The following is a 26756-nucleotide window of genomic DNA, read 5'->3' on the forward strand; positions in this document are numbered from 1 at the left end:
AGAGAGAGAGAGAGAGAGAGAGAGAGAGGAAGAGAGGGAGGGAGAGAGGGAGAGAGGGAGAGAAAGAGAGAGAATTAGCAAAAAAACCCAGACCTAACTGTGTCTGTGGTTATAAGCAAGTGAGTCCAGAGAAGGATGCTGGGTGTCCTTCAGTTCTCTACTGTACTCACCTGAGATACAATCTCTCACTGAACCTGGAGGGCACTATTTCTTTGGCCAGCAAGCCCCATCATTACTCGTGTCTCCACTCCTCCCCCATCACAGGCCAGCAGTCACATTATTCAGGCACTAGGGATCCGAACTCAGGTCATCATGCTTATACAGCAGCTGTTCTTACTCAATGAACCATCACACACTTGGCTGTCTATGTGGTTCTTTTTTTTTTTTTTTTTGAGACAAGGTCTTGTATAATTCAGGCTGGCCTCAGACTTACTGTACAGCCAGGAATGACTACTGATCCTCCTGCCTCTACCTCCCAAGTGATGGGATTGTGGGTATGTGGCCCCCCCCCAGGTATATGCCCTCACACACGTATATACTACCACACAGGTATGTGCCCCCCCAGGCATGTATTACCACACGGGTATGTATCCCCACACAGGTACATACTACCACACCCACTCAGCTTACCCTGTCCCTTCTATCACTAATAGCTGGTTATAAAAAATATAAAATGTACAAAAAAGTGAAAATTACAATGGTCTACACCTCCATACACATCTCCCAGATTCTATGATGAACATTTCAGCATATTTACTTCATCTTATGCCTGAGCATCTGCCCACTGCTCTAACTCCTCACTTTTACTCCCAGATGCCCACACCTTACACTCATGCCTTTTCTAACTTTAGGACTTCCACAGGTCAGCTGCAATCTACACATACTCCACAGCATTGGTTTAATGGCTTAGAAGCAATTCTTACTTCTCCCTGGAGAACTATTAGTTACTGATGGATGCTAGCGAGGAGAGTCCATGCCTTAGCTGTGTGCTCACTGGTAAGCCAACCAGCTACAATGGCCAGTTCCACACCCACGGTCATGCAGGCAGCCTCGGTTAAACTCAGTGGTCCCAAAATACAGCAAAGAAACATGAACATTGAACAGGGACTTGTCAGGAAGACTGGGTGGGCTATGAGTAACATGCACTTCATGCATGGATAAAATAGGAGAAAATCAATTTAGTTAATAAAAAATGATTCTTAAGGAACTCATGGGGGAAATGTATTGTTACATCCCTCAGAAAAATGCATTATCACAATACTTTAAAAAATTCTGACTTTTATATTAAGTTAGATATAATTAATTAAACATAAACTTAAACCCATCAAAATCAACTGTGCACTAAGATAGCACTGGGCTCATGACATGAAGAGAGGTGCTTACAGGCTCAGGCCCCACCCTCTGATGGGAGAACAATTATCCTCATCTCTGTAAGCCCAGACAAGACCAGGATCTTCAGGCAAAGCAAGCTACCCAAAGTCTCTTAGCTGCACTTGAAGTTAGTGGCAACTTACTCCACTTGAATGCACAGGCCAGTGGTGTGGCAGCAGGAGAGCCAAGTCCCACAGCAGGGATGACAGGGCGTCTAGACCTGTGCCCTGTCACCCCAGAAGCTACCAGGCAACCAGGAAGAAACACTGGGATTTCTTATAGCAAATAAGTGCCCTTAATGAGTGCTAAGTTCTAGTCTCTGGAAGTTCACATGTTCTGAGCAGTCACTTAGTGTCACTGCCCAAGGAGGGCGTGGAGGGTGGTCAAGATTCACAAACCTTCAGCCAGCAAAGGGGGTCTACAGGTGCAAAGACATTGTAGAGCACAGTTGGGGCATCAGGGACCTCCCCTGGGTTTATCCTTGATTTGTTCACCCATCTTGACCCATAATCTGCACAGGATTTAATGTAAAGTCCTGAGCTGGGCTTGGTGGCATGTACCTATATAGTCCAAGCTAAGAAAGCTGAGGAAAGAAACTGGAGCCCAAGAATTCAAGGCCAGTGTGGGCAGAAAAGCAAAACCCAATCTCAAAAAATGAAGAGGTGGACAGACAGACAGACAAACAAAGATAGGGACAGCCTGGGGCATAAAACCATTTGCTATATAAGGTTGACAACTCAAGTTGAATCCCTAGAATCCACATCAAAAACTAGACACAAGGGGGTGGAGAGGTAGCTCAGTGGTTAACACTCTTACTGCTTTTGCAGAGGACCCCAGTTTATTTGCCAGCACCTCTGTATTGAGTGGATCACAACCACCTTTAACCTCAGCCGGTGGGCACCTGCACATACATGCACATAGTCCCTGCCGCTGCACATATATGCACATGGTTTCCCTACATACACACCATTAACAATGAAGCTAATCTCTAAAAAAGCTTGTGAGAGCCTGAGGTAACGGCACACATCTGCTGTCACGGCATCCCTTAGAGTGCGAGCAGCCCGGAGAAGGCAGCAGCGAAACCACAGAAAGCAGAAGACTGTGCCTCGGCAAGGTAGAAGAGCATCAACGCACGCATGCACTCATGCACGCGCACACGCACACACAGAGTGGACATGGTGTGTGCCCACAGCTGCAAACACAAGTAAAGTAACAGTAGTAAACTAGCAGACTTCCACTGTCAGTGAGTACATGGGGGACCTGCGCAAGCGCCAGCACTCCACATTGCTTCTCTCTAATACTTCAACAGTATTTTTTATTTTATAGAGACAGAGACAGAGGCCTAGCAAACAGCCCAGAAATTATGAGCCTTAAGAAACAAACAAAACAAAATCCAAAACAAACAAACAAACAAACAAACAAACCACAAACAGAAGTCATCATTATGTTGTCCTGACTAGTTTTATGTCAACTTGATATAAGCCAGAGTCATTTGGGAAGAAGGACTCTCAATTGAGAAAATGCCTCTGAATGATTGGCCTGAAGGCAAGGCTAGAGTGATTGATACGGGAGGGTCGGGCCCACTGTCGGTGATGCTATCTATGCCTGTGCGGAGCAAGCCGGGAAGGATCACTCTTCCACGGCCTCTCCCATCAGCTCCTGCATCTAGGTTCCTGTCCTAGGCTCCGTCAACAATGAACTACAAGCTGCAGTATTATGAAATAAACCCTTTCCTCCAAAGTTTCTCTTGGTTATGGTGTTTATCACAGCAGCAGCAGAAACCCTAAGATAGGCACGAAGTGGGAGAGAGAAGAACTCTAAGAGGCATCACTGCCCTTATCACCTCTCCCCCACCCAACATCTGGAGATAAGGAAGGGCTAGGGGAGACCAGAAGGACCCAGGCAGGTGGGCTATAAAGGAAGCACGGAGGGCTCCTCAGATCCTCCAAGGACACATGCTTCGGAGGCAGTATCCAGCAGCAGTGTATGGAAGCCTACCTGGCCACCTCCATCTTGAGGGGCGGCCAATTACCTCCATGCGAGCCTTGTAGAAGTCCACGTCGTGTAGCTTCTCCTTGCAGCGTACCAGCTCCATCTCCAGCCTCTCCACACGGTTCGCCTTTTCCCTTAGCGAGTCCAGCTCATCCCGATAGGCCCGGGCTGACCGGGCATCAGCCGCAAGCTGAATATTCTGTAAGAGTGGAGAAGGTGGAAGCCCAGATGAAGGCACCCAAGGGAAGAAAGGGTCAAATTCCTACAGTGTGGGGTCTCCTGGTGGTCAAGGAGTGACATGTCCATGCCTCCCTGTAGGGTCTCCCCACACTAAGAAACATGATTGGCACCCTGAGGATGCTCTCACGACAACTCTGGACAGCTTTGCTGGACGAGTTCCATGCTTCATTCCTGATCCCCTGGGGCCAGTTACTGGGGAACCCCAGACTCAGCCCCTGGACATGCAGGCCCAGGCCTTGTGCTCACATCTTGCTTGGCCTTCTGAAGCTCCAGGACCAGCTGATCCACCTCGTGCCTGGTGTCTGCAAGCTGCTCCGTCTTCTCCTCCCTGCGAGTGATTAGGACATTGTGAGGGGGAGGATGTTCCTTGGCAGGCTCTGTGAACAGGCTGCTACTTCTAGGACCACGGAGGAGAAAGGAGGGCACACAGGCTTCTGGGAGCCTGTGAAAATGCTCCGGACACTTGTGTGTATTTGTGCATGTGGTAACTGGGGTGTGTGCACACGCACAAGCTCACTTGTGCAAGTGCATGTAGAACTTAGACATTTGATAGTCCACATCCTTCTTTACACCCTCTATGCTAACTTTTCTTGAGGGCCGGGTTTCTTACTAAGGAGGAACTTGCTGTTTCTGTTAGACCAGCTAGCCGGCAAGCCCTGGGATCCTTCTATCTCAATCTCCCAGTGCAGGGTTACAGATATGCTATTATGTGGGCACTGGGGCTCCAAACTCTGAAAGTACTGTACCCATTAAGCCATCTCCCCAGCCCAAAAGTCTTAGGTTTCTAACATGTACCCTTAAACTGGGTCCAGTCATCACCTGTTGTCCCTAAGTGTACAAGAAAGACAGAGAGTGTAGCCACAGCTGTGAGTTCACAGATGACTCTGTGAGACCAGACATGGAGAACCAGGGATGAGCAACTCCCCAGATGGACAAGTAACATTCAAGAAGACAGTAAGGCAAGGAAGCACTCTGCTCACCCAGCCCTGTACTGAGCCTGCACGGCACAGCAGCCTGCTTTGATAGACCGTCTGGCTGGCTGGAGCCTGAGCTCCAGGAAGCCCTCCCTACAAGAACAGGCCTGCAGAGGGCTGGTGATGAGCCTGCCGGCTGCATGTCAGCAGAGCTATCCCACAACACCACATGTGCAAGCAGACTACACGAGAAGACCGTGTTTGGTTCACACCACGAGGAAGAGGGAAAAAGACTCACAGCTCCTGCCTGACGCGCCGCAGCCTGGCCTTGGTGTCAGCCAGCTCCACGGCCAGGTGCTGCTTATCTTCACTGGACAGGCTGCTGGTGGGGCTTGGTGTGGAGTCTGGACTAGAGAACTTGCCAGGGCTGGGAGGGTGCTGTGCCTGGAGGTAGTCCCTCTCTTGTGTCAGGTCCACGATTAGCTGCACGAGACAGGGATAAGATGGGGACACACAGGTCACCAGTGTCCCCTGGCCTGGCGCAGGGTCTAGGCCCTGACTAGGTGAAGAACTGCTAAAACAAGAGACTGAGAGCCAGGAGGGAGTGGATGTCAAATGTTTTCAGAAGGAGGTATTATCAGTGTGACAAAAGGTGAGTGGAAGCAGCCCCCACACACGCTAGGCACCCTATCAGTCTGTCTTCCTGTGGACATAAAGACCATTCACGGCAGGGGCTATACCCAGGTGAAATACCAGTGTCCCACCCCAAAGATCCTGACCAGCAGGCTGGGAGGCATTCAGACCCAAAGTGCTAGATGAGCGGCCACCTCAGGGACCCATCCGGCCAGCTACAGCTGCCCCACAGGCGAACCTCGGTACACTCGTCGCGCTCGTCGATGAGTCTGCGGAGATGGAACACCATGTTTCTGGAGAGGGCCTCCAGCTCCTCTGGGGCTACATCTGGCAAGTCCAGCCACTGCAGGTCAAACACATTCTCCTGGTTGTGGGTCACCTGTGGGAATGCAGGGGCCTGTATTGCAGAGGCTGTTGTGCTCGGTCCTGGTGTTCCTGAATGCATGGGGCCATGTGGTGTATGACCCAGGCAGAGGCCAGAGCCCACTCTGCACCTCATTCCCATACCAAGACAACAACCTACTTCCCAGACATCACTAAGCCCTAAGTTTGCCATGGCTAGCAGAAGGGCTCCTTAAGTCAGATTAGGAATCGTGAATACAAGCCATCTCTCCTTTCTGCGGATGACAAGACACAGTCACTGGGATGCCTTAAGCTGCACTAACTTATAACCTCGAGAAGGTAGGCCTCTCAGTGGGAGGATGAGAAATAGGCGTTACCTTATTCCTTAAAATAAAATCTAATGCAAACAGAACAAAATGTTAAGCCTCTTAGTTCAGAATAGTGCGCACATAGCAATCGTGGCTTTCTAAGGGGGAGTTATTTACAGTCTAAGGTGATTTGGGGGCCTGAGTCTCATCCCACAGACCACACAGGGCAGCTTGGCTCTACCACTGTCCTGCGCAGAGAGCTGAGATCTGCTGAGCTGCTGTCCACTCTTGGCCGGAAGAGAAAGGGTATAACACGCAAGTCTCAAAGGGGACACCAGGAAAAGAAAGAGGGCCCCTGGGGGGAAGCACTCAGATGTCTGAATTGGGATAAATCATATCCCATGGTCCTGAAGCTAAGTTCTGAGGACCAGGTCCCAGCTTGATCTACGCTATGACTGGGGGGCACCCCGAGTCTCAAGGCCATTGTGGCTAGCTTCAGGGTCCCCAAGCCAGTGGTACATGGTCACCTGCTGAGCTTCTAATTACAGGCTCATTCTCTACCTCCCTTGATTGTAACAGCAGCTCCATACAGATCCTGGGCATGTGGGCTTTCAAGAGATATCCAGTAAAGCCCTGTGCCAGCTGCTGAGCATGATAATCAGATGGGCCTCTTTGGTTGTATATTCCTTTTTATTTTTATTTTTTAAATATCCTGCTGTCTGCACAGGAAGGACAGTGAGTGGCAAAGAGCTAACAAATCTCAATGACCCCAGACATACACATTTGCAAAACACAACACCCACAAGGAAATTAAAAGGCAGACTGTTGCTTCTTAAGCCTGAAGAAGCACACAGTAATGGTCGAAGTTATTTACTCAATACCAACTTTCTCTTCTGTCAGCTTTGTTGGGCCTCCAAATGCAATGAGTGACATCTATAGCCTACTTCAAATCCTGGCTTGAAACTCTCCACCCAGCCGTGTCACCAGCACCTACCATGAAAGCCCTGTGTGCGGTACAACAGTTCTTGCATGCTCCTATCTACTTGGCCTAACTACAGTGAGTTCTGAGTCATCCAGCACTAAGAGATAGGTTCTGGGTGGACACCTGCTCCATAAAAAAGCCACCTTCTCAGCTGATGCTATCTCAGTCAACCTTAGGCAGAGGGGCAGGCAGGCTTGGCTTGTCCTTCCCCAAGGCCGTGTGACAGTGTAGAGGCCTCCTGAGGACCTCTCAGGATGTGCTGCTTTTGACATCTCTCTCGGTGGCAGCTTGTTTCCTTGTGTGTCACTGACAGCAGCGGAGACCTCAATAAAGATCAACTGTTCAGAGTGGATGACATTTGCCAGAATACATTTTCAGGGCTTATAAATCAAACTCTGAGCCTAAACAATTTGACAGCTCTTAAAAATAGTCTGAGTCCATATAAGGCAAGAAGAAGCAGACAGAGGATGACTTGATTGAAGCGTGTATGCTGTGTGTGTTTTTCAAACCTCTATTTTATTTTAGTTTGCTGGTGGTTAGCCACCTTTCCAAACAGAATCAATGCGTCTGTGGTGTAATGAAACCTAAAATTAACAAGATCATCCATGGTGATGTAGTCCTTGAACCTTCCCACCGGCGGAGATGCTGCTTCTTGCTACAGCTTTGGTGTCCACAGCCGCCCCACCCCATACCTACCTCCTGGATATGAGCCACAATGCCAGCCTGGGTCTCGATGTCCAGCTGTTTGATTCTCTCAATGAATTCCTCCTTTCTCTCACACTGTGAGGGGTGATATGAGTCAATGGAAGCATTTATCCAGGTGCAGGAAACCCAGCTAACAACCTCACCCACAGCAGCCCTGGGATCTTAGTAACTGTCCTCAGATCAAGACCATGCACAAAGCTCTTCTGGCCACCTACAGGAGACTGGCTTCAGAAGCCCAGGTTTGATACCACACAAGCATTTCTTCACCAGCAGAGGGAATGCACGCGACTAAGGGCGAGGGCAGGCACACTCTGGAGGGCACTTGTTTCTGCTTGGTGGCACTGGGGATCGAACCCAGGGTTTTATACATGCTAGCCAAGCACTCTGCTACTGAGGGTGGCACCAGCTGTTGGTTTGTGGGAGACAAGTTCCCTGTAGTCTAGGTCATCCTAAAATTCATAATACTCCTTAACCCCCAGGGGCTAGGATTACAGGTGTGGTCACTACACCCAGCCATACGCTGACAGCTTTACATTTTCTGTCCCCTGAGGGCAGTTTCTCAACCCTGCCACTGTAGCTGGAAAGCAGGCAGTGACCATTGCAAAAAAAGGAAGAGGACAGGAGCTCAATAAAAGTTATTTTACAAAAATCGGTGCCTGAGATCTGGCCTACGGGCTATAGGGAGCACACAGTATGGTATCCTGGCCCAAAGAACTACAGACAGCTGTCACACTGTCTCCCAGTAACTCCTGTAATGATGACGGACTGGCCAGCCAGAACCCTCCCTAACCACTGCACAGCCCTACCTGAACAGCACAGCCCAGCACCAGCAGCAGCACCTTCTTAATCTCCTCCATGCTCTTCCCTGTGTCAAAACAGCAATCGATTTAATTAAATACAACTGTTTAAGAAAGTTCCGGGAGATGTACATTCTGCTTTAAGGAGGAAAAAAAAAATCAGATAAAGACCAAAACAAAACCCACAACAACAACAACAACAACAAACCAGTTGCTACTTACACGTCACACCATGTAAAGTTCTTTTTTTAAATCTCATGAGAATTTTGTGCAGAACCATCTGAGCCCTTTACCACTCACATACTTCATACATCTCTATGATAATCGACGGGCCTCTCTGCCAGCAAAAACATTCAGCACGTGCTGTAAGAAAAGTCCGATGGGGACAACTACCTATAGCTCTGCTTGCTGTCACACGAGAGCTCAGGAAGAGAGGTGGGACAGTATGAGAACCACATGTGTTCAGCTTCATGCTGTCAACGCTTGTATGTCTCCTTGCTCTTCTGCCTGTAAGGCTCACTGTCAGACTGGAGTGTTCTCATATAAACCTCAGAATACACATCCGGCATCTTTTGTTTTCTGAGACAAAGGCTTGCGATGCAACCCTGGCTGGCCTGGTCCTTGTGACCCCCTTTTCAGCATCCCAAGTTGTGCAATCATGCACCTGGATACACACTTTTCTTTATAGTTACCAAGTCACTTTCTACAAAAGCTCAAACGGGCTAGAGAGATGGCTCAGTGGTTAAGAGCACTGAATGGCCTTCCAGAGGTCCTGAGTTCAATTCCCAGCGACCACATGGTGGCTCACAACCATCTGTAATGGGATCTGATGCCCTCTGCTGGGTGTCTGAAGACTGCTACAGAGTACTCACATACATAAAATAAATAAATAAATCTTCAAAAGCTCAAACAACCACCAACTGCTTTCCAGGGGCAAGTTTTCAATATTTTAGTACAAGATGCTGTAAAGAGAATCTTAGTGGCCAATTCTCTATGAATAACAGCCCTATGAACTTTCTGGAGGCAAATACTATTACACCTGTCATGTGGCCACACTATCCTGAAGACAGGCTTTTGCATTCTGCTCTGTGAATCATGCAACAGTTTCCACACTCCAATCCTTCATCAATGTATCTGGTCACTGTCTTAACTTTGCCACTAGGATGGGCCCCAAACCAAACTTGATTCAAAGTTATCTGTCTTTGTGCTTGAGGCTGAGTGTCTGTCTCAATCACCTAGCTAGTACCAGAGGACCTGGGCTCTCAACTTGGCTTGGTCATTCCACTGGGGAAAGCCATACTCTGTCTCTAGTGTCAGTTCCTACTTCTGTAAGATGTGGGCGGCTGGCCTGGGCCATGAACAGGGTTTCCATTGAGGTTTGTTAAAAAAACAAAACAAACAAACAAACAAACAAAAACCTGTTTCTGCCCTTTCCAACACGTCCTGTCATACAAGAGGGAAAGAAAGGTGTACACCAAAACATAAGACCGTTTTCTCAACAGACTTCTGACTCTACCATACTGTTTCAAAATGGCCTCCTCCGGTATCAACTGGAGACACTAGTAGTATTAACCTTCACTGTCAACTTGACTGGATTTGGAAGCTCTTAGGACACCTCTGTAGGTGTCTTTGAGGGCAATTCCAGACAGGCTTAACTATGGTGGGAAGACCAACGCTTACATGGATGTATCATGCTGTGGGCTGGGGTCCTGGACTGAAGAAAAGGGAGAACGCATTCCCCACTCTGTCCTGACAGAAGCAGGACATGTGGTAATGTCAGGAGCCCTACACTCCCTCCATGAACTCCACATCTTTCCCCACCATGATGGACCAACCTTCTTAGCTCATGAGCCACATACATTCATCTTAAGTTTCTTCTGTCTGGTATTTTATTAAAAAAAAAAATTAAGTAGTACACTGCACAAATAAAAACCCCGAACCACGCCCAAGAACTGAGATACAGACAAAGTAACCTGTGAGAGCCTGCTAATGCCTAGCCAAGACTGCTGAACTTGACTTCTTGGCACTGGCATGGCTGTCAAGCTCCAGAACAGGGAGCTAGCTGGGAGTTCAGTCCCCTAGACCCACAGTACCTCCCAGGCTCACTGTGGGGCCCGAGGCCATTTCCCTGTCCTCGCTGACACACCAGAGGATGAGGGCCTGTGGTGTGGAGCCATACACTTCAGCCTTCTACTGGGCCAGAGGCTCTGGTCTACACATGATTACACTTCCTTTATATCATCGAGAAAATCAAGCCTTCCAGGTTGGTTTCAATCAGAAGAAAAGGAAACTCCTACACTAAGCACTAATAGCCTCAAGTCACTCAGGCCAGTGGGACTCTCTGGGGCGTTGCCAGTCAGCATCCACCTCTTCCCCTCTTGAGTGTCACAGACCACTGGCAGGCAGGTGGCCCTCACGTACCCTTGGGTGGACACAAACGTATTGGCTCCTAGCCCTACGGTGAGATATACACAGTCCCTGATTCCGTGCTTACCTGCCCTTCTCACTGGATCTGAGACAAGAAAACGTTTCTAGGGTCTGAGCTCATGGAGAAAATCGTTACTCTTCAGTAAGGGCCAAAGGATCTGATTATAGCATCCTTCAGAATAACTGAGACAATTCCAGTGATCCATTAGAATAGGAGACTGAAATAATAAGGAGACAGTCCCCATCAGACGGGGGGAGGGGGGGTAAGCACTGTGTCCTACCACACGGAGAGCAGTTACAGCTCACAGTACGGTACCATACATGCCAAAGAGCTTACATGGAGGGCTTGGGTGTTCTCACCAGGGATAAGTGCTGGAGCAACAGGCAACTTAAGGCTGATCAGTACACACTATAAATGTATCAACTGTCACAGTGCACTCAATCAAAAACATCAAAGTGTCAATGAGTGTTGGACAGGCCTGATGCTAGCTAGCAGCAAGAAGGCAAAAAAGTACTGGAACAGAAAGGGGTTTAAGAACCTGCACAGTAAGGGCTCAACACTACATGGAAGGGGCTGGAGAGATGGCTCAGCAGCCAAGAGCAGTGCTGCACTTCTACAGGACCAAGGTTTGATTCCCAGCCCCCATGTGGCAACTGCCTGCAGCTCCAGTTCCAGGGATCCAATGTGTTCTGGCATCCACGGACACTAAACACATAGGCAATGCACAGACAATACATCCACATACATAAAAAAACAATTAAAACTAAACAACAACAAGCCGGGCGGTGGTGGTGCACGCTTTTAATCCCAGCACTTGGGAGGCAGAGGCAGGAGGATTTCTGAGTTCGAGGCCAGCCTGGTCTACAGAGTGAGTTCTAGGACAGCCAGGGCTATACAGAGAAACTCTGTCTAGAAAAACCAAAAACAAACAAACAAAAACTAAACAACAACAAAGCCAATGTTGTCAATGTCAAGAACAAGGGTGACCCTGGCACCCTGCCAGCACCTGAGTGCCACCCTGAGCCATTTATGCACCCAAGAAGTCATCATAATTAAGGGAGATCTAAAGAAGAGCTGGATGTGGTGGCACACAGCTATAATATCAGTGCTGGGGAGGTCAAGGCAGTAAGATCATGGGTTCAAGGCCAGCTTGGGATACACAGAAAGATATGTTTCAAAACAAGACAAAACATGGCCAGGTAATGGCACCTGCTGCCAAGTCTGACGACCTAATTTTGACCCCTGGGAACTAAACAGTTTGAAGGACTGGCTTTTTACCTCATACCTCCACACTCACGTGGGGACCCATTCATCACATGCATGTACACACAGAGACAATTAATAAAAGTGTAACATAAAAAGTTTAGGACAAAAATGTGCAATGTTATATCTCTGTAGAGCACTGTTTGAAAAATATTTTTTTTAATAAGGAGGAACAAAGGCTAAAAAATAGAGAATCAAGCTTAGAAAAAAATCATAAAAGAAACAAAGGAAATAAACCTTTCAGAGATAAGCAGGGTCCTACCCCGCTGCATCACACCCATGGCCCAGGTGGCCACTGATGCTTGCAGCCCACACTTTCACCTGGCAGGTTCCATCTCAGGGGAGTCCGGAAGGAAAGACCCAAGTCCACGCCACCCTGCTTCCTGAGGAAAGGGGGTGCCCATTTCTTCTAAGATCTCACTGGTAAAGAAAGAAGCTTTTCTCCTAAGTCCCCGGGTTATAGGTTTCTCCTAAGTCCCCCAGGCTATAGGTTTCTCTTAAGTCCCCTGGGCTATAGGTTTGACTAGTTTCAGGGAACACCAGAGGACTCTCTCGGGTCCCTGCAGCGGGCAGCGGGCAGCGGGCAGCAGGCACGCAAGGCTGGGTAACTCAGTCAGCACCAGGGTACAACCTCTCCCTGCCAAGCACCTACTATGCACTCAAGTAGTCAACAAGTGCTCAAAATGCAGACAGATGCAGACATAAATGAACATGCCAGACATTTAAAAGAGCTGATCGACAGCCAGGCAGTAGTGGCACACACCTTTAACCCCAGTACTTGGTAGGCAGAGACAGGTGGATTTCTGAGTTCAAGGCCAGCCTGGTCTACAGAGTGAGTTTCAGGACAGCCAGGGCTACACAGAGAAACCCTGTCGTCACAAAAAAAAAAAAAAAAAGAGCTGACAGACTGGAGAGATGGCTCAGTGGTCATAAGCACTGGCTGCTCTTCCATAGGACCATGGGTTTGGTTCCCAGCACCCACATGGCAGCAAACTGCTGTCTGTAATTACAGTTCCAGGGGATCTGACACTCTTCTGGTCTACATGTGCACTGCACTCACGTACAAGACACACACACACATGCGCACACACGCACACACACACACACACACACACACTGGTGACCTAGAAAAAGGACCCTTGTTCGCAGTATCAAGCAAGGCTTTCAGGCACAGGAAACAGCAGGCGCAAAGGTACAGGGGTAAGAAAGCATGATGTTTCTCAAATTGTAAATGCTTTGTGGTTAAGCTTACTGGAGCTGGTTTTCAGAGAGATGGTGCTGGGGACGAAACAATGTCATTTTCTAGGCTAGATGACTCACAAGCAACCCCAGGTAGTAAAGTCAAAACACCCATTTTATCTTGTGGAACCCTGGATAGTCTGAGTCAGTGTCGGAGTCTAAGAAAACCCTACTGGCCTGTTTACAGCCTGCCTACAGCCTGACAGAGTCACCCAGAGCTATGCAGCAGGCATGGAAAGCACAGAGGACCTGGTCAATGAACACACAAAACCGAAAGATGCATACAGCACCTAGCTCCAGTGCAGGAGAAAGTGTCTGATTCCACCCAGAGTGAGGTGTAGGATGGAAAGTGGTGGGGCGGTTATAGCATGGAGCTGGGCTAGGTCAGAGGAAAAGGACTCTGGGCTGTCCCCAAGGCCCATGCAGACAGTAAGGAATCGCACCTTAGAGTCCTGAGCACAAGTCCACAGACTGCTACCACGGATACCAGCACACCATACAGAACTGGTCTTGCATAATGCTCGTATTCCTTGGGTGTCTTCTAGCTCTCTCCTTGGTTCCCTTTGGCTGAAGCCACTAGACCGCTTAGAGCTGACCCATTGTGTGTTGAGATTCAGAGCCTGAATGAACCCCGTCACCTGTAAGAGATGGCTGAAGAGCAGGCAAGGCCAGTAATTGCCATTTTTTCCTAAAGGAGCCCTTCCCACCCTAGCTGTACACTCAGCCTACAGGAAGGCAGGAAGGAAGCAGTGGGGACCTGGAGACAGGGTCAAAGAACAGCAGCGCAGCTCAACCCTGTCTTGCTACCTCAACAGTCTAAGGACCTGTAAATCCCAGGCTTTGGGGGAGGGAGGGGGTGGGTGGAAGTGTCAGCCTTACACTCACACCGTACCCTGACAGAGTACTGGCCGGAGCCTGCCTCTGGAGCAGCACTGTGTGGGGCTGTGCAGACAACCTGGTCCTGGTTGAGCAAGAGGTCTGGGACTGAAGGTGTTCGATCACGCCTCCCGGACCCCTGGCTCCTGTTGCAGTCACAGCCCCCCACAGCCCACTGCAGGAGAGGTATGTGATATTGGTTAGCAGCACCAAGCCTTCGTACATGCAAATAAGGTTTCCCCAAGCTCTCAGTCCAAACCAATGGGAAGTCCCCGCTGTCACCCCCAAAACTGTATATAAATCCTACCCAGGGAGTAAAAGGTGTGTGAGAACTACTCCGTTGTCTGAGCCTTTTGTTCTAAGAGCTGTAATACTTGGGGAGAGGCCTACTCCCCTGAAATGCAGCGGCCTGAAGCTGCGCCACACTCCTCACTGGCTAGTCGTCCTCTAGTCGGTCCACCCCGACCCAGGGCAGGGCCGTGCGGACTAACTGAGTGACCTGGAGATGGAAGTGAAGCCCGCTGCAGAGGTGAAGCCCACAGAGGCAGCAGAAGAGGCAGGAGTGATTTCTCCTTCCTGCCGGTGCTCGCTCCCCTTTGCCGGAACTCTAGCACAGGGCCAGGCCAGAGGTCTCCATGAAAGCCCCTGGTACACAGGTCCACACCATTGTACTACAGAATCAAGTGCTATGGCTACCATTTGTGTTAACCCCAAAACAGTCCTGGAAGAACAGCGTCATCTCATCACCATCTTACAGAGGAGGAGGAGGAGGAGGAGGAACTGAATCAGAGAGCTAAGATCTACTCCTGAGCCCACAGCATCTTCCACCTACCTCCTCTCTGGCACCCCAGCACTCACTATGCAAATGCTCCTCCAGGTTTGCTGACTGACTGATGCTAACTGTTGTAGGAGATCTCTAAGATAGCAGTTTTGGTTTCCACAGATAGATGTCTTTCTTAGTAATTCTACATTCTGTTCTCCTCTGGGTTTACATGCTGGGGGGGGTCCACTAACACTGGTTTTGTATTTAAAAACTGGTCATTTCATAAGCATGATTACAGGGCTGCTCCGTTTGTAAAAACAGCAGTTTGAACATGGTATCAATAATCGCCCATGTACACCTAGAGGCTCACCCATGTACACCTAGAGGCTCACCCAAGAGGCCTGGGGCCTTCCAGAAAGCTCTGTCTAACCCAAAGACAGCACAATTTATTATTATTTATATAGAATAGCCTTCCATGGCACTACCATGGAATCATGCACAAAACTGCTCATGCTTGGGAGCAGGAAACAACCTCCACCATCCATGCCCCCAACTCAAGAGGTAGGAAGCGGCGGGGCAGGGGTCTGTCAGCTTTCTCACCCTCAGACTGTGATCACAAATGACACCCACCAGGCATACAAGTGACCATGCAACCCCCTATTTTTTATTTAGTTCTTCAACAAACATTATCAACTATACACTTTGGTAGGCACACAGCCACACTTCTGTATTAAATGGTACCCCAAGTGCACCTGACCAGCTGCCCTGTCCATCCTAGTGTCTCTTTGTCTTCCATATCAAGTCTATCCTATGCCTCTGAGTGCCCTGGCACCACCACAAAGAACAAAAGACAACTAGCTGTCCCCAGTTTGAAACCACAAGCCCTCAGGACACCCTCACTACCCTAGCCTGTCTCTACCAGCCTGGGCTGCAAACAGACAGAAGATTCACCAAGCAAATGAGAGAGAGGAACATAGTTTGCCCAGGAGAGATGAGGGCCATGCAGCAGGATCAGAGAGTCACCGGACCTCCCAGCACCAGATGGAGAACCCCAGGCCCAGATATCAGTGGGAAAAAAAAAGACCTTTGACAAATAACATCTCCTCCTTCATTCTCTTCCTCCCACTCGGCCTGTCACAGCCACAGAGAGCAGAGCTGCTAGTGGCCATGGTGCTGGTTAGCTGAAGCTCTCTCTGACCACTCCAGGAAGTTTACTAAACAAAGCCTGGTTTCCAAGCAGGCCCTGCTGGCCAGAGGGCTGGCTCTGGACTGCTGCACTGGCCCAAGAGCGTGCTGGGAACCAAGCTCCATCTGCTCCTAGGAGGCATGGCATGGACTTCAGGTGTCCTGGCCACAAAGCCGGCACTGCAGCCTGGCAAAAGGGACACATTTCTGAGCTAGCAAGCAGCAGGGAAGCCAGGAGCAAGCTAACAACATGTCCCTCAGAACATCAAGGTGTTTTTCTGAGCTCTTCTCAAGGATCAAAGGGCAGATACCAGAATGATCAAAATTCTGGTAAGAGTGGGGATTTTACAAACTGACTGTATTAGCTACTTTTCTCAGTGTTGTGACAAAGTACGTGGCTAAATCAATTTGACAAAAGACGCATGCAGGATCGCGGTTTGAAGGAATATAGCCTGTCATGGTAGGAAGGTTGGTAACACGCAGACCTATGGTTTGAAGGAATATACCCCATCATAGCCATCATAGTAGGAAAGGTGTTGAAACAGTGAGGCAGGTGCTCATGCTGTATCTGCAGTCAGGAAGCAGAGAGATAACCAGTACCTACCACTGGCTGCCTTCTTCCTTGACCTCTTTTTATTCGATCCCAGACTTGATCTGAAAATGTCCTTAGAAACACACGAGAGTCCCAATTGAATCAAGTGAACAAATATTGACCATTAGCTCTTAAATTTCCTCTCTCCTCATTCAAAGAACTAAAAGTTTTTCCAATTTATAGTCAGCAAGATGCTTGTTGGTAAGAGTGGCTGTCACCAAGCCTGACAACTTGAGACTGATCCTCCACATCATGGAAGGAGAGGACTGGCTCCTAAGAGCCATCATCAGATCTTATGCACGCGCACGCGCACACACACACACAGTAAATGTAGTAAATAAACAAACAAGATTAGTATAAATACAGGCCTGGATAAATGAGATAAATCAGAGGCAGGTTGGAGAAGGTCACAAAAACAGCTTAGCATCAGGGCTACACAGAGAAACCCTGTCTCGAAAAAAACCAAACAAACAACCAAACAAAACAAAAACAAAAACAAAAAACCCCAAACTGGCTCAGCAGCCTCATGGAGACTCTCGGCAGCCTTGCCACCTCACCCGCCTCATTCATCCTTCAGCAGGACCCCAGGCAGGCAGCAGGGGAGGAAAAGGGCCCTTTAAGTTCTGAGGGGTGCAACCTAGATATCAATAAGGTGGATGGTGACAGGCAGAGCCTGGACCCTTGCAGGGTTAGAGGAGGAAGCCTGTAGAACGAACACACCCACATTCGCACCCCAAGTTAGCTGTGCAGGGCTGTTCTGTGTGGGCTGTGTGAGGGAGGCTTCCATGGATCCAGAACTTCAGGGCTGCTCCCGTCGAGGGTAAGGAGGCATGGCTGCCTTGGAGCATTCCTCTCAGTGAGGCTGGATCCTGCACGCCTCCAACCCTTAGCGCCGCCCACCTGACACCTGTCTTCACCTCTACAGTCTGGATGGAGAATGTCCCCCAAAGGCCCATGTGTTGAAGGGCTGGTCCCAAGGAGGTCTACCTTTTGTTCACTGAGGCATACCATGACCTCTGCTCTTTGGCCCTAATGTGGGCAGTTTTGCTCCAACCCATGCTTCAAGGTCCCAAAGCAACTGAATTATGTGTGGCAGCATTCCAACAACCTGATCTAAATTAGGCCACTCCCCTATAAGAGGTGACCATCTCAAGTATTAGTTCTGTGACAGGAAGCAAGCATGGCTTGCCTTCTCGGCTAAGAGTTCATCAAATCCCTGCCCAAATACCACCACTCTCCTCTTGCCTGGGTAAAATTAATTATCCCCTCTGCACAGAGAGAGAAGCACAGGGGGATGACCTCCATTACGGATTCTCCTCTATAGTCTCCCTGCTCCAATCTACACTAGGGACTTCTCTACGGCTCCAGGCTCACTGGATCCACACAGTGACCATCTGAACAGCAAATGCCGGGAATGGGTTTGAGCTGAGCTCCTTCTGCAAGGCTCCAGCCACGGGGCAGCCTGCTAGGGTGAAAAAAGATGCAAGGGCATTTGGGTCTCCTTGGGAGGAGTCAGAAACCAGGCCTGTGGCTCCCCCAACCAGAACAACAGACATGCCAGGGTCCTGTAGGTGGCCAAAGAGGACAGCTATGCACAGACTAGCTGAGCCCTCCAAGTGCTACACCTGCTCCTGGAGACCTACGTTCAAGTGCCATATAAGGGACACTTGAGACCAACGGCCAGCTCCACTAACAGCTAGCCCCAAGAACTCCGGATATATTCATAGACAGGTCCCTGCAGAGTACACATATGGGGTCATAACCTCCACAGACCCCAGGAATCTGAGCTGGAATTTAGAATGAGCAGAGCAATGGTGGTGGCCAGTCCTGCTCAGGACCTATGGCCAAATACCCAAAACTACAACGTCTTCACAATGTATGGATTTAAACATGTTTACTGACCTCCATGCCTCTAAACTTCTATGGCTCTTTCCCTTCCATTTTAGCCAGCATAGATGAGATCAGCAATTTATGAGTCTGTAAATAACTACTGCGCTTGGATACAGGCCTTGGAAGAAAAAAACCAAGCTCTCTTCCAGACTGTTCTATGATACACCGCAGAAATTAATTTGCTAACACTCTGGCTTCTTGTCAGACAAATGTAGTCTTTTTGTGTGTGTGGCCCAGTGACAGGCCTGGCTGCTGAGAAGCCACAAGTGCCGTACACACTGCTCTACCTCATTTCACAGTTAGAGCTGACGTGAGCCCTTGGTCCTCACAAGGCTCCTGCAGAACAGTCTCACCAGTAAACCAAACAAATGGGCTGGATGGATATGCAGCTGGCAAGATAATGCGGCTCTCTCTGTGGGCCACCTCTGGCCTAAGGGAGGCACAGCTGTTACGAAGCGGGGATTTAACATCACCCCGATGACCTTTTTTATGCATCCAAGTCCGTGGTTAAACAGCTTTAGGAAGCTGGGCTTAAAGGAGTAGCATTCGGAGGGACGGGAACAGGCCTCCCTGCGCACTGGCTGTGGCTGTGTTCGCTCAGCAGATACTTCATGCCAGACTCTGATGGAGGCACTGTTTGCTCAAAGGAGCTAGGGGAGTAGAGAAAACAGGACCGGATAATGGGACAAGGAAGCCAGGAGGGTTGGGCTGAGGAGATTCAAGGAGCAAGGAGTTTTCAGGCTGCGCTGTGGGTGCCTGAGAGAAGAGCTGTCGGTGGCGCCAGGAGGGTGTGTCACAGTGAATTCGTACTGTTTTGGGATCAGAGACCTTGTTCCACTGTGGTACATGTGCCAACAGCACAAACCTAACATCAATCAGAATGCTATGATTAACAGTGTGGTGTGAGCCATCTGCCAAAAAAAGCTCAGGTGTGCCCCTCATTAGATGCAGGAGACAACGAGTGTAAAAAGGAACTCTCTCTACATCAGGGCAGCCACGGTTCCTTTTAAAGGCTAACTCTGTCCTTTGTTTGAAAGGAACCACAAAATGCTTCACACATCTATTTTTTAAAATCTAAAACTGAAAATTTGATTCCATAAATATGTCTCTCTGCCTTTGGGATTTGTGTTTGCATCTTCTTGTTGGCGGATGTCTCCCACCATCCTCCCTGACTCTCAGAACCTCTTGAGAGCCCCTGTCAAACCTGCCTATTCGTGCATCACGGGGAGATGACTGCTGCCCTCAGAGGCAGTCTTCGAGGCCACTGTCTAGCATGTCAGTCAGCCCTGCCTAGGCAGCCGTGCTCAGGTGTCACTCCTTGCTTTAATATCTGATATTCACTATCTCCTCAGGAACTGGAACCAGAGCCTCTGGGATGGGCGCTCATCGGTTGCTCTCACTGCAGTGAGGCCTTGGACCACTCACCTCACCTGCTGACAAACACTAAAAAGCAGCTTCCCCTGATGTTCTTAGGATGGACCAAGGGGAGGGTTATACAATTCTGTAGACTTTTTGGGGAAAAGCAGTGCATAAACTTATACTCTTAAAACAGAGGGGATTTAACATTATGCAAATAAAAGTGGGTTAGGCTAACAAAATGGCTCAGTAACTAGGTGTAAAAAGAATCTACTTCCAAGTGTTTTGGTTTGGTGCCACACAGGACTGTTCTCCCTGACTTGGACAATCTATCTCTGGTAGGAGTGAGGGGCCTGGAGGAAGAACATCCAGATTTGGGGGCAGCAGAAAGATGGGGTAGTGGCTGAACAGGGCAAGGAGAACGTGTTGATCCATTCACAATTGACGTGTGCCTCAGCACCATGATCTAACCAACTCTGCAGTCCAGAAAGGTTGAACGGTGGGAACTGCTGGGACAGGGTATGTGACACAGGCAGAACTCAGGCCCCAGAGAGCCCGAGCTGCCAATCAGCTGCTCTGCTTATCAGCCTAATGACAAGGGTGTGTGCAGAACTAAATTCCTCACCTATAAATGGCAATGACATTGACACACCCAAGCACACTGTCATTTCCACACTTTAAAATGTGTTCAAAGGCTGGCACGAGAGCAAGCTCCTCCTCTCCCTCAGAGCAGACAGAACAGCAGCCCTTGCTGGCTTACAAGCTATCACCTGTCTCCTGGCTAACACTAGCCACACCAACCTGGAGAACAACAAAGTTCTCAGAGAAGCAACTCACTTCCCTAGGGCCACCATATAAGTCTCTAAGGTCCCAGCCTCCCCTAGGGCTCGCCAGAGCTGGAGTGTGGAGGACCAAAAGCTAGATGAAGCCAGAGCTGGATTGTGGAGGACCAAAGGCCTCTTCTTGTTGCTGATACAATGAGATGGAATGGGGAGAGTCCTCACAGGCAGGAACCACTCAGCAACCTGGTGGACACAGAAGGGCCATCACATCATGCTACAGGCCAGTGTCAAGGATGTTTCTTTTTTGGTATCCAATCCAAAACAAAAAAAGGTAGGCATGTTACTAGCTAGAGCCCAGAAAGAATGTCCTACCTATTTCTACTGTACCAGGAAGCTGCTGGTGACACTCCCAAGGTCATGCCATGGAGTGAATGGCTCTTTTAAAAGTCACGTCCTAGGCTGGTCACTGGGTATACTTTTCCTCCAGTTTTAAGACAACTTAGGTACTGTCCCAACCAGGAAAAAAAGGACAGCTAGACCCCAGGCTGTCCAGGCCAATGAGTAGCTCACAGGGTTAGGCTCCTTCTGTAAAAACTGCTAAGTTTCAGGACCCTTGGCCTTGGCCCACCCTGTAGGAGAGGTTCCCTTGTTTGTCTTAGTACCTCACCTACTCTGAGGTTCCACACGAAGAATGAACTACATGGAGCTGGCACAAGGAGCTCTCACCCTAGAGCTGAAGTGCAGACTACATGCCACACTGTGACCATGAGGAAAGGTGGCTACACCTGGGTCATCCAGAAGGTGGCAGGAAGATTTGACATTTTACAGACTTACGCAGTGTCCAGGAACCCTTGCTGACCACATGCTCTAAGTCTGGTGAGGGACATGAGCCCACCTAGGGGACCACTCGTGGAACATACACAAACATCACAGGCTCCCTGAAGAGAGACACTGGCTGCCCTAAATGTGCTTACTCCCCAGTCTAGGCACACAGGCATCACAATGGAGTCTGACACCACGTTTACAGAGAAGTAGTGCCTGCAAAGCCCGTCATAACTTCCACTCCCAAAGTCAAACCAGCCCTCTCCGAAGAGACAAAGCACAGGCCTTCTCTGTCTCCGCATGTGCATCTGAAGATGGAGAGGGAAATGCATGCTTGGCTTACAGCCTCAGGACGATAAACCACTCTCTAAAACTGTACCAAGACCACCACATGTTTCCCCCTGCGCTGCCTCCAAGCTGGTATCCAGAGCTGTGACTAACGGCTGTCCAAACTGATGGCATCGCCCAGGCACTACAGGAGGTGGGGGTGGGGCTCTTGTACTCACCAGACAGCGGATCTTTGCCAATCATCAAAACATTGGGCAAATTCATTACGATCAGCTGCTGGAGAACTTCCTACAGAGACCAAGAGAGAAAGACACCGTTAGGAACAGGAGAAGAGTAAAGAGTCACTGGGTAGATAACAGCTAATAAAGTCACTGGAGAAGTGTGCATCCGCGACATGACAACTGTAAAGGCTCTGAGTGATAGGATAAGCCACTCGACAGAGTGTAATCCTTCCATCCTGCTCGTCGAATAGAAACGATGGCCGCATTTGCAGAAGCTTGGGGAGGAGATAAACGGGCTGCCAGGATTAAACTTGTTTTTAAAAGCTCCTCTGAATTGTTGTGTGTTCCTATAGCTGGTGCAGTTAAAACAAAATAGGGAATAAAAAATGGAGATGGCACCGAGCATTACCAAGCCGAGGACTGCGCATTCTGAACATAGGATGAGGCTTTGGGGCATATTTTGATAGAGGAGATTTTATTTTTTTATTCCACAGAGAGTGACTTTGCTAGGAGAAGAATGACTAGCTACTCAACCCAGTCAGGTGGCCTTGGGGACAACTGTCTCCTGACCCTCAGGAGTCCTCCAAAAGAAGGCAAGACATGGCCATCAGTCATTATCTGTGGGTCTTTCAGTTCTGTTCTGGCCCCTGAGCTGGGCAGGGCAGGGCCTGTCTTCCAGCTTTAAAACTGCTTCTCACAAGCCAAGCGGTGGTGGTGCACGCCTTTAATCCCAGCACTTGGGAGGCAAAGGCAGGCGGATTTCTGAGTTCGAGGCCAGCCTGGTCTACAGAGTGAGTTCCAGGATAGCCAGGGCTACATAGAGAAACCCTGTCTCAAAAAAAACAAAACAAAACAAAACAAAAACAAAACAATCAAACAAACAACAACAACAAAAACCCTGCTTCTCACAAATTAGAAGAGAAAAATCCAATTGGGGGCTGGGGAGGTGGGGGGGGTGGTGTGTGTGGCAGTAGCAACAGGGGCAGGGGCTACAAGTCATCTTCAGAGATCACTAGCCAGTCAGTGAGAGACTCTGACGTAAATCCAGTTTTATGGAAGACAAGGAAAGGATTGGATGGCACAGCAGTGAAGCTTCATGCCTCTGAAAGGGTTTCCTTTAAGATGCAGCTTGAGTGGAATTTCTCTGCTGCACGAAGGGGAGGCATTGGCCGTGTCCAGCAGGCTTTCCGCTGACATTCGAGGGATAAGACCATCCAATGGGCTAGTCTCACAGCTGAGCACCTCAAAACTATCTCAGAACCATGAGGTGAGACATTTGACAGCGGGGACTGTGTAGTACCTGGGCTCACACACATCACCTCGCCAACCACGCTGCCATCTCAAACACGACTCTCAGGTGGCAACACACCACGCTCTCCCAGCACATGTGCAAACAGAGCATCTGGGAAATGGGGTTCTCTCTGGCCAGCACGCCCATCCTGTTAGGCAGCGCCCTGCCTGGGCCCCAGCAAGAGGCTACCCTGGGAGAACAAGACCATCCTTGACAACCGTCTGCATCCCCTTCCGAGCCCTGGTAGCTTTCCTGCCACCCTGTCCAGGCCTCTGAACCCTCAAGCACTCTTCTCTAACAGGGGTGAGTATAGGAAGCAATACTCTCTTCACTGTTCTCGAGATAAGCTGTAAAGTCTCCAAGAAGCTTCATGCTAACAGAGTATCATTAGAAAAAGTGCTGTTAGGCCGGGCAGTGGTCGCGCACGCCTTTAATCCCAGCGCTTGGGAGGCAGAGGCAGAGGCAGAGGCAGAGGCAGAGGCAGAGGCAGAGGCAGAGGCAGAGGCAGAGGCAGAGGCAGAGGCAGAGGCAGGTGGATTTCTGAGTTCAAGGCCAGCCTGGTCTACAGAGTGAGTTCCAGGATAGCCAGGGCTACACAGAGAAACCCTGTCTCGAAAAGACCAAAAGAAAAAAAAAAGTGCTGTTAGGAAAACAGTCTTTCAAAACTGGGGCGTCGCCTCAGTTAAACACTACTTCCTAATTTCCCTTAAGAAAGGCGTTATTTATGCAATGAAAAAAAATGTTTCAAGGCATGGAGTGGGGCACACCTATTTCAGTGCTCACAAGGGTGAGGTATGAGGACTGCCATGAGTTTCAGATTAGTCTGGGCTACACAGCAATACACTGTCTCAAAGAACCAATAATAATAATAATAATAATAATAATAATAATAATAATAATAATAATAATAAAACCCAATTAGTTTATAAACAGGCTTTTTAAAAGTGGTTCCACTTAAAACACCAGGTGTCTCCTAAAAGCCAAGTCAATGGGGAAAATGCTCAAGGGCCATTAACCAGTTCCCCCAAAGGATCATCCAGCACTTTCCTGCAAGAGCAGACTCAGAGGTCAGCCCTGCTAACATGGAACTTGAGACACATAGTAATTCCAAATTCTTCAGAAGCCAGCTTTTAAAAGGTAAATAAAAGTGAAAGTATTTTCATAATACTTTTAACCTAGTGTATCTACATATAGTAACTTAAAAAAAAAAACCCTCGAGATAAAAACTATTATTGTGTCATCTTACATTCTTTTTCAAGGATCTTTGAAATCCAGAGTGTACTTTACACTTACATCACTCTGCAGTTGATATGCAATTTGGAAAAACTTGAATCGTACATGTTCATAGAATTTACAACTGAACAAGTCAATTTCAATTCCCTAGTTGTTCCAAATGCACTTAAATGAATACCCGCTCTTTCAATCCAAATGAACTACAATACTAACTCATATCCCCTGATGTACCAGCCAAATCTCTGACAGCCATGGATGGCTACAGGATACTCACAAAGGTGACAAGGCGCTTGGTGCCCACCCCCACCCCCCAGTTCCCTTACACCTTTGACCTCCCCCAACAAAAGTCTAGCAAATGTGTCCGGGCTCCCACAATGATGGAGCCTCCCTCTAGGACAGGCCCTCAGCCTAGTGGGGACGTGAGCAGGGTACTGATGAGGGGCCCCTCTGCCTGGCACTCAGAACAGAAAGCCACTGTGAAGTGCCTGACACAGTCTGCTTTGGACACCTGGTCCCACCCAGGCTGGCTGTGAGAAGCAGGGCTGGCTGATGCTGGAGTGCAGCCCAGTGCTGCGTTCTCCAGTCTCCCAGACCAAACCACCCCAAAATACCACAGCTGCATCTTGACATGGGGATGAGGGACAAGCCTAGACATTGCCTTAGGCTTGCCAAATCACCCTTCCAGAGAGAACCCCCTCACTAACCAGTGTGGTGGGTAAGATTTTCTACCCCTCCCCTCAACGCCCCACCACACTTTAGATCTGTTGTCATTGCCTCACATACGATGCAGTGGAAACCCCAAATTTCCCTTTTCATAAATGAAAGTGGACTAAATCCAATTCTGGTATGACCTACTGGCAGTTAACTGCTTCAAACAATCCCCCAAATCTGGGTCAGTGGAGGGTGTGTTTGCATCCCACAGAGGCAGCCTGAGCCACAGAGAGGAGCCAGACGGAAGTGCTTTATACTGTAAAAATAAAAAGGTACCCTTCTTGCCATCCCCATCTGGGCCTTAAATCCAAAATATAGGGTACCATCCATTGCAATCAAAGACCAAGCGGAACAGCCGAGACACTCAAGGGGCACCTGCTGCCCCAGCTTTGATGGGTCTCAGGACGGCATCACTGCCTGCACTATGAACAACACCCTCCCTGGATTTTGACCCTGGCTGGAAGCGGGTACAAGGAAGCCAGTGTCAAGGTCTATGGTCTTCAGCAGTCACGGTAAGAGTCCTAAAAACATACCAGGCATGGATCGAAGGTCTGTCATCCCACTGCTTAGGAATCTGAGGCAGGAAGAATGCCATGAGTCTAAGGCCAATCTAGGCTACCCCAGTAAGATCCTGCCTCAAAGACTTAAGGACAGACCCAAAGAGCAAGCTGAATGGAGATCTAACGAACGGACACTGTTAGATACATGTTTAACGGGAAGCGAGGAAACCTTAAGGGAGACCCAAATACAGAATGTCCACGGTGATCAGAATCACAACACGCTTTCCTGAACCTTCAAGCACACTCTAAAAAAGGTAAGTGGGAAGCAATGCTCTATTCGCCATTCTCAAGGTGATTTGTAAAGTCTGCATAGCAAGCTCCCGGTCAACCAAGACTAAATAGTGAGACCCTGTCAATCGCCAAAATCACACAAAAGAACAATCATTTCATTAAATAGTGAGACCCTGTCACCAAAATCAAACAAAAGAACAATCATTTCATTAAAAATGGAAAGAGCAGCCCTCTGCCACCAAGGGAAACTTATTCTTTTTAAAATGTATATGGGTGTTTGGCCTCATATATATATATGTATAAAATATGCATCATCACATGCATGCCTGTCAGGGTCCCCCTGGAACTGAAGTTAGAGATTGCTATGAGGCACCATGTATATACATACTCACAAAGAACTTGGGGGTCTCCCAAAGACAGCCAGTGCTCTTAGTGGCTTAGCCATTTCTCCAGCACGCTGAAACTCAATATTATAGGTTGATGATTTGTCCGGAAAGAAAACTAAGAGCAGCCGGGCCTGGTGGCACACGCCTTTAATCCCAGCACCTGGGAGGCAGAGGCAGGAGGATTTCTGAGTTCGAGGCCAGCCTGGTCTACAGAGTAAGTTCCAGGACAGCCAGGGCTATACAGAGAAACCCTGTCTTGAAAAAACCAAAAACAAACAAAAACAAAAACCTAAGAGCAGCTGAAGCCAAGCGCATAGGTTCAGGACTCACTCTCTGTAAGAGCTGACAAAGCGGC

General features: G+C 48.9%; 1 protein-coding gene across 3 annotated transcripts in view; it reads right to left on the reverse strand.

Moving 5' to 3' along the window:
* The window catches only part of Ccdc88c (coiled-coil domain containing 88C), a 121242-nt gene that overhangs the window by 54038 nt on the left and 40448 nt on the right, over positions 1–26756 (reverse strand). For all 3 annotated transcript variants that reach the window (XM_031357541.1, XM_031357540.1, XM_031357542.1), the window contains exons 4-10: positions 21987–22056; positions 8294–8352; positions 7479–7562; positions 5389–5529; positions 4816–5000; positions 3850–3931; positions 3404–3562 (exon numbers count right to left, since the gene is read on the reverse strand). In XM_031357541.1, the coding sequence (XP_031213401.1) occupies positions 3404–3562; positions 3850–3931; positions 4816–5000; positions 5389–5529; positions 7479–7562; positions 8294–8352; positions 21987–22056 (780 nt within the window). The remainder of the gene's footprint in view (positions 1–3403; positions 3563–3849; positions 3932–4815; positions 5001–5388; positions 5530–7478; positions 7563–8293; positions 8353–21986; positions 22057–26756) is intronic.

This window comes from Mastomys coucha, unplaced genomic scaffold (assembly GCF_008632895.1).
Source record: "Mastomys coucha isolate ucsf_1 unplaced genomic scaffold, UCSF_Mcou_1 pScaffold6, whole genome shotgun sequence".
In the NCBI taxonomy this organism is placed as follows: domain Eukaryota; kingdom Metazoa; phylum Chordata; class Mammalia; order Rodentia; family Muridae; genus Mastomys; species Mastomys coucha.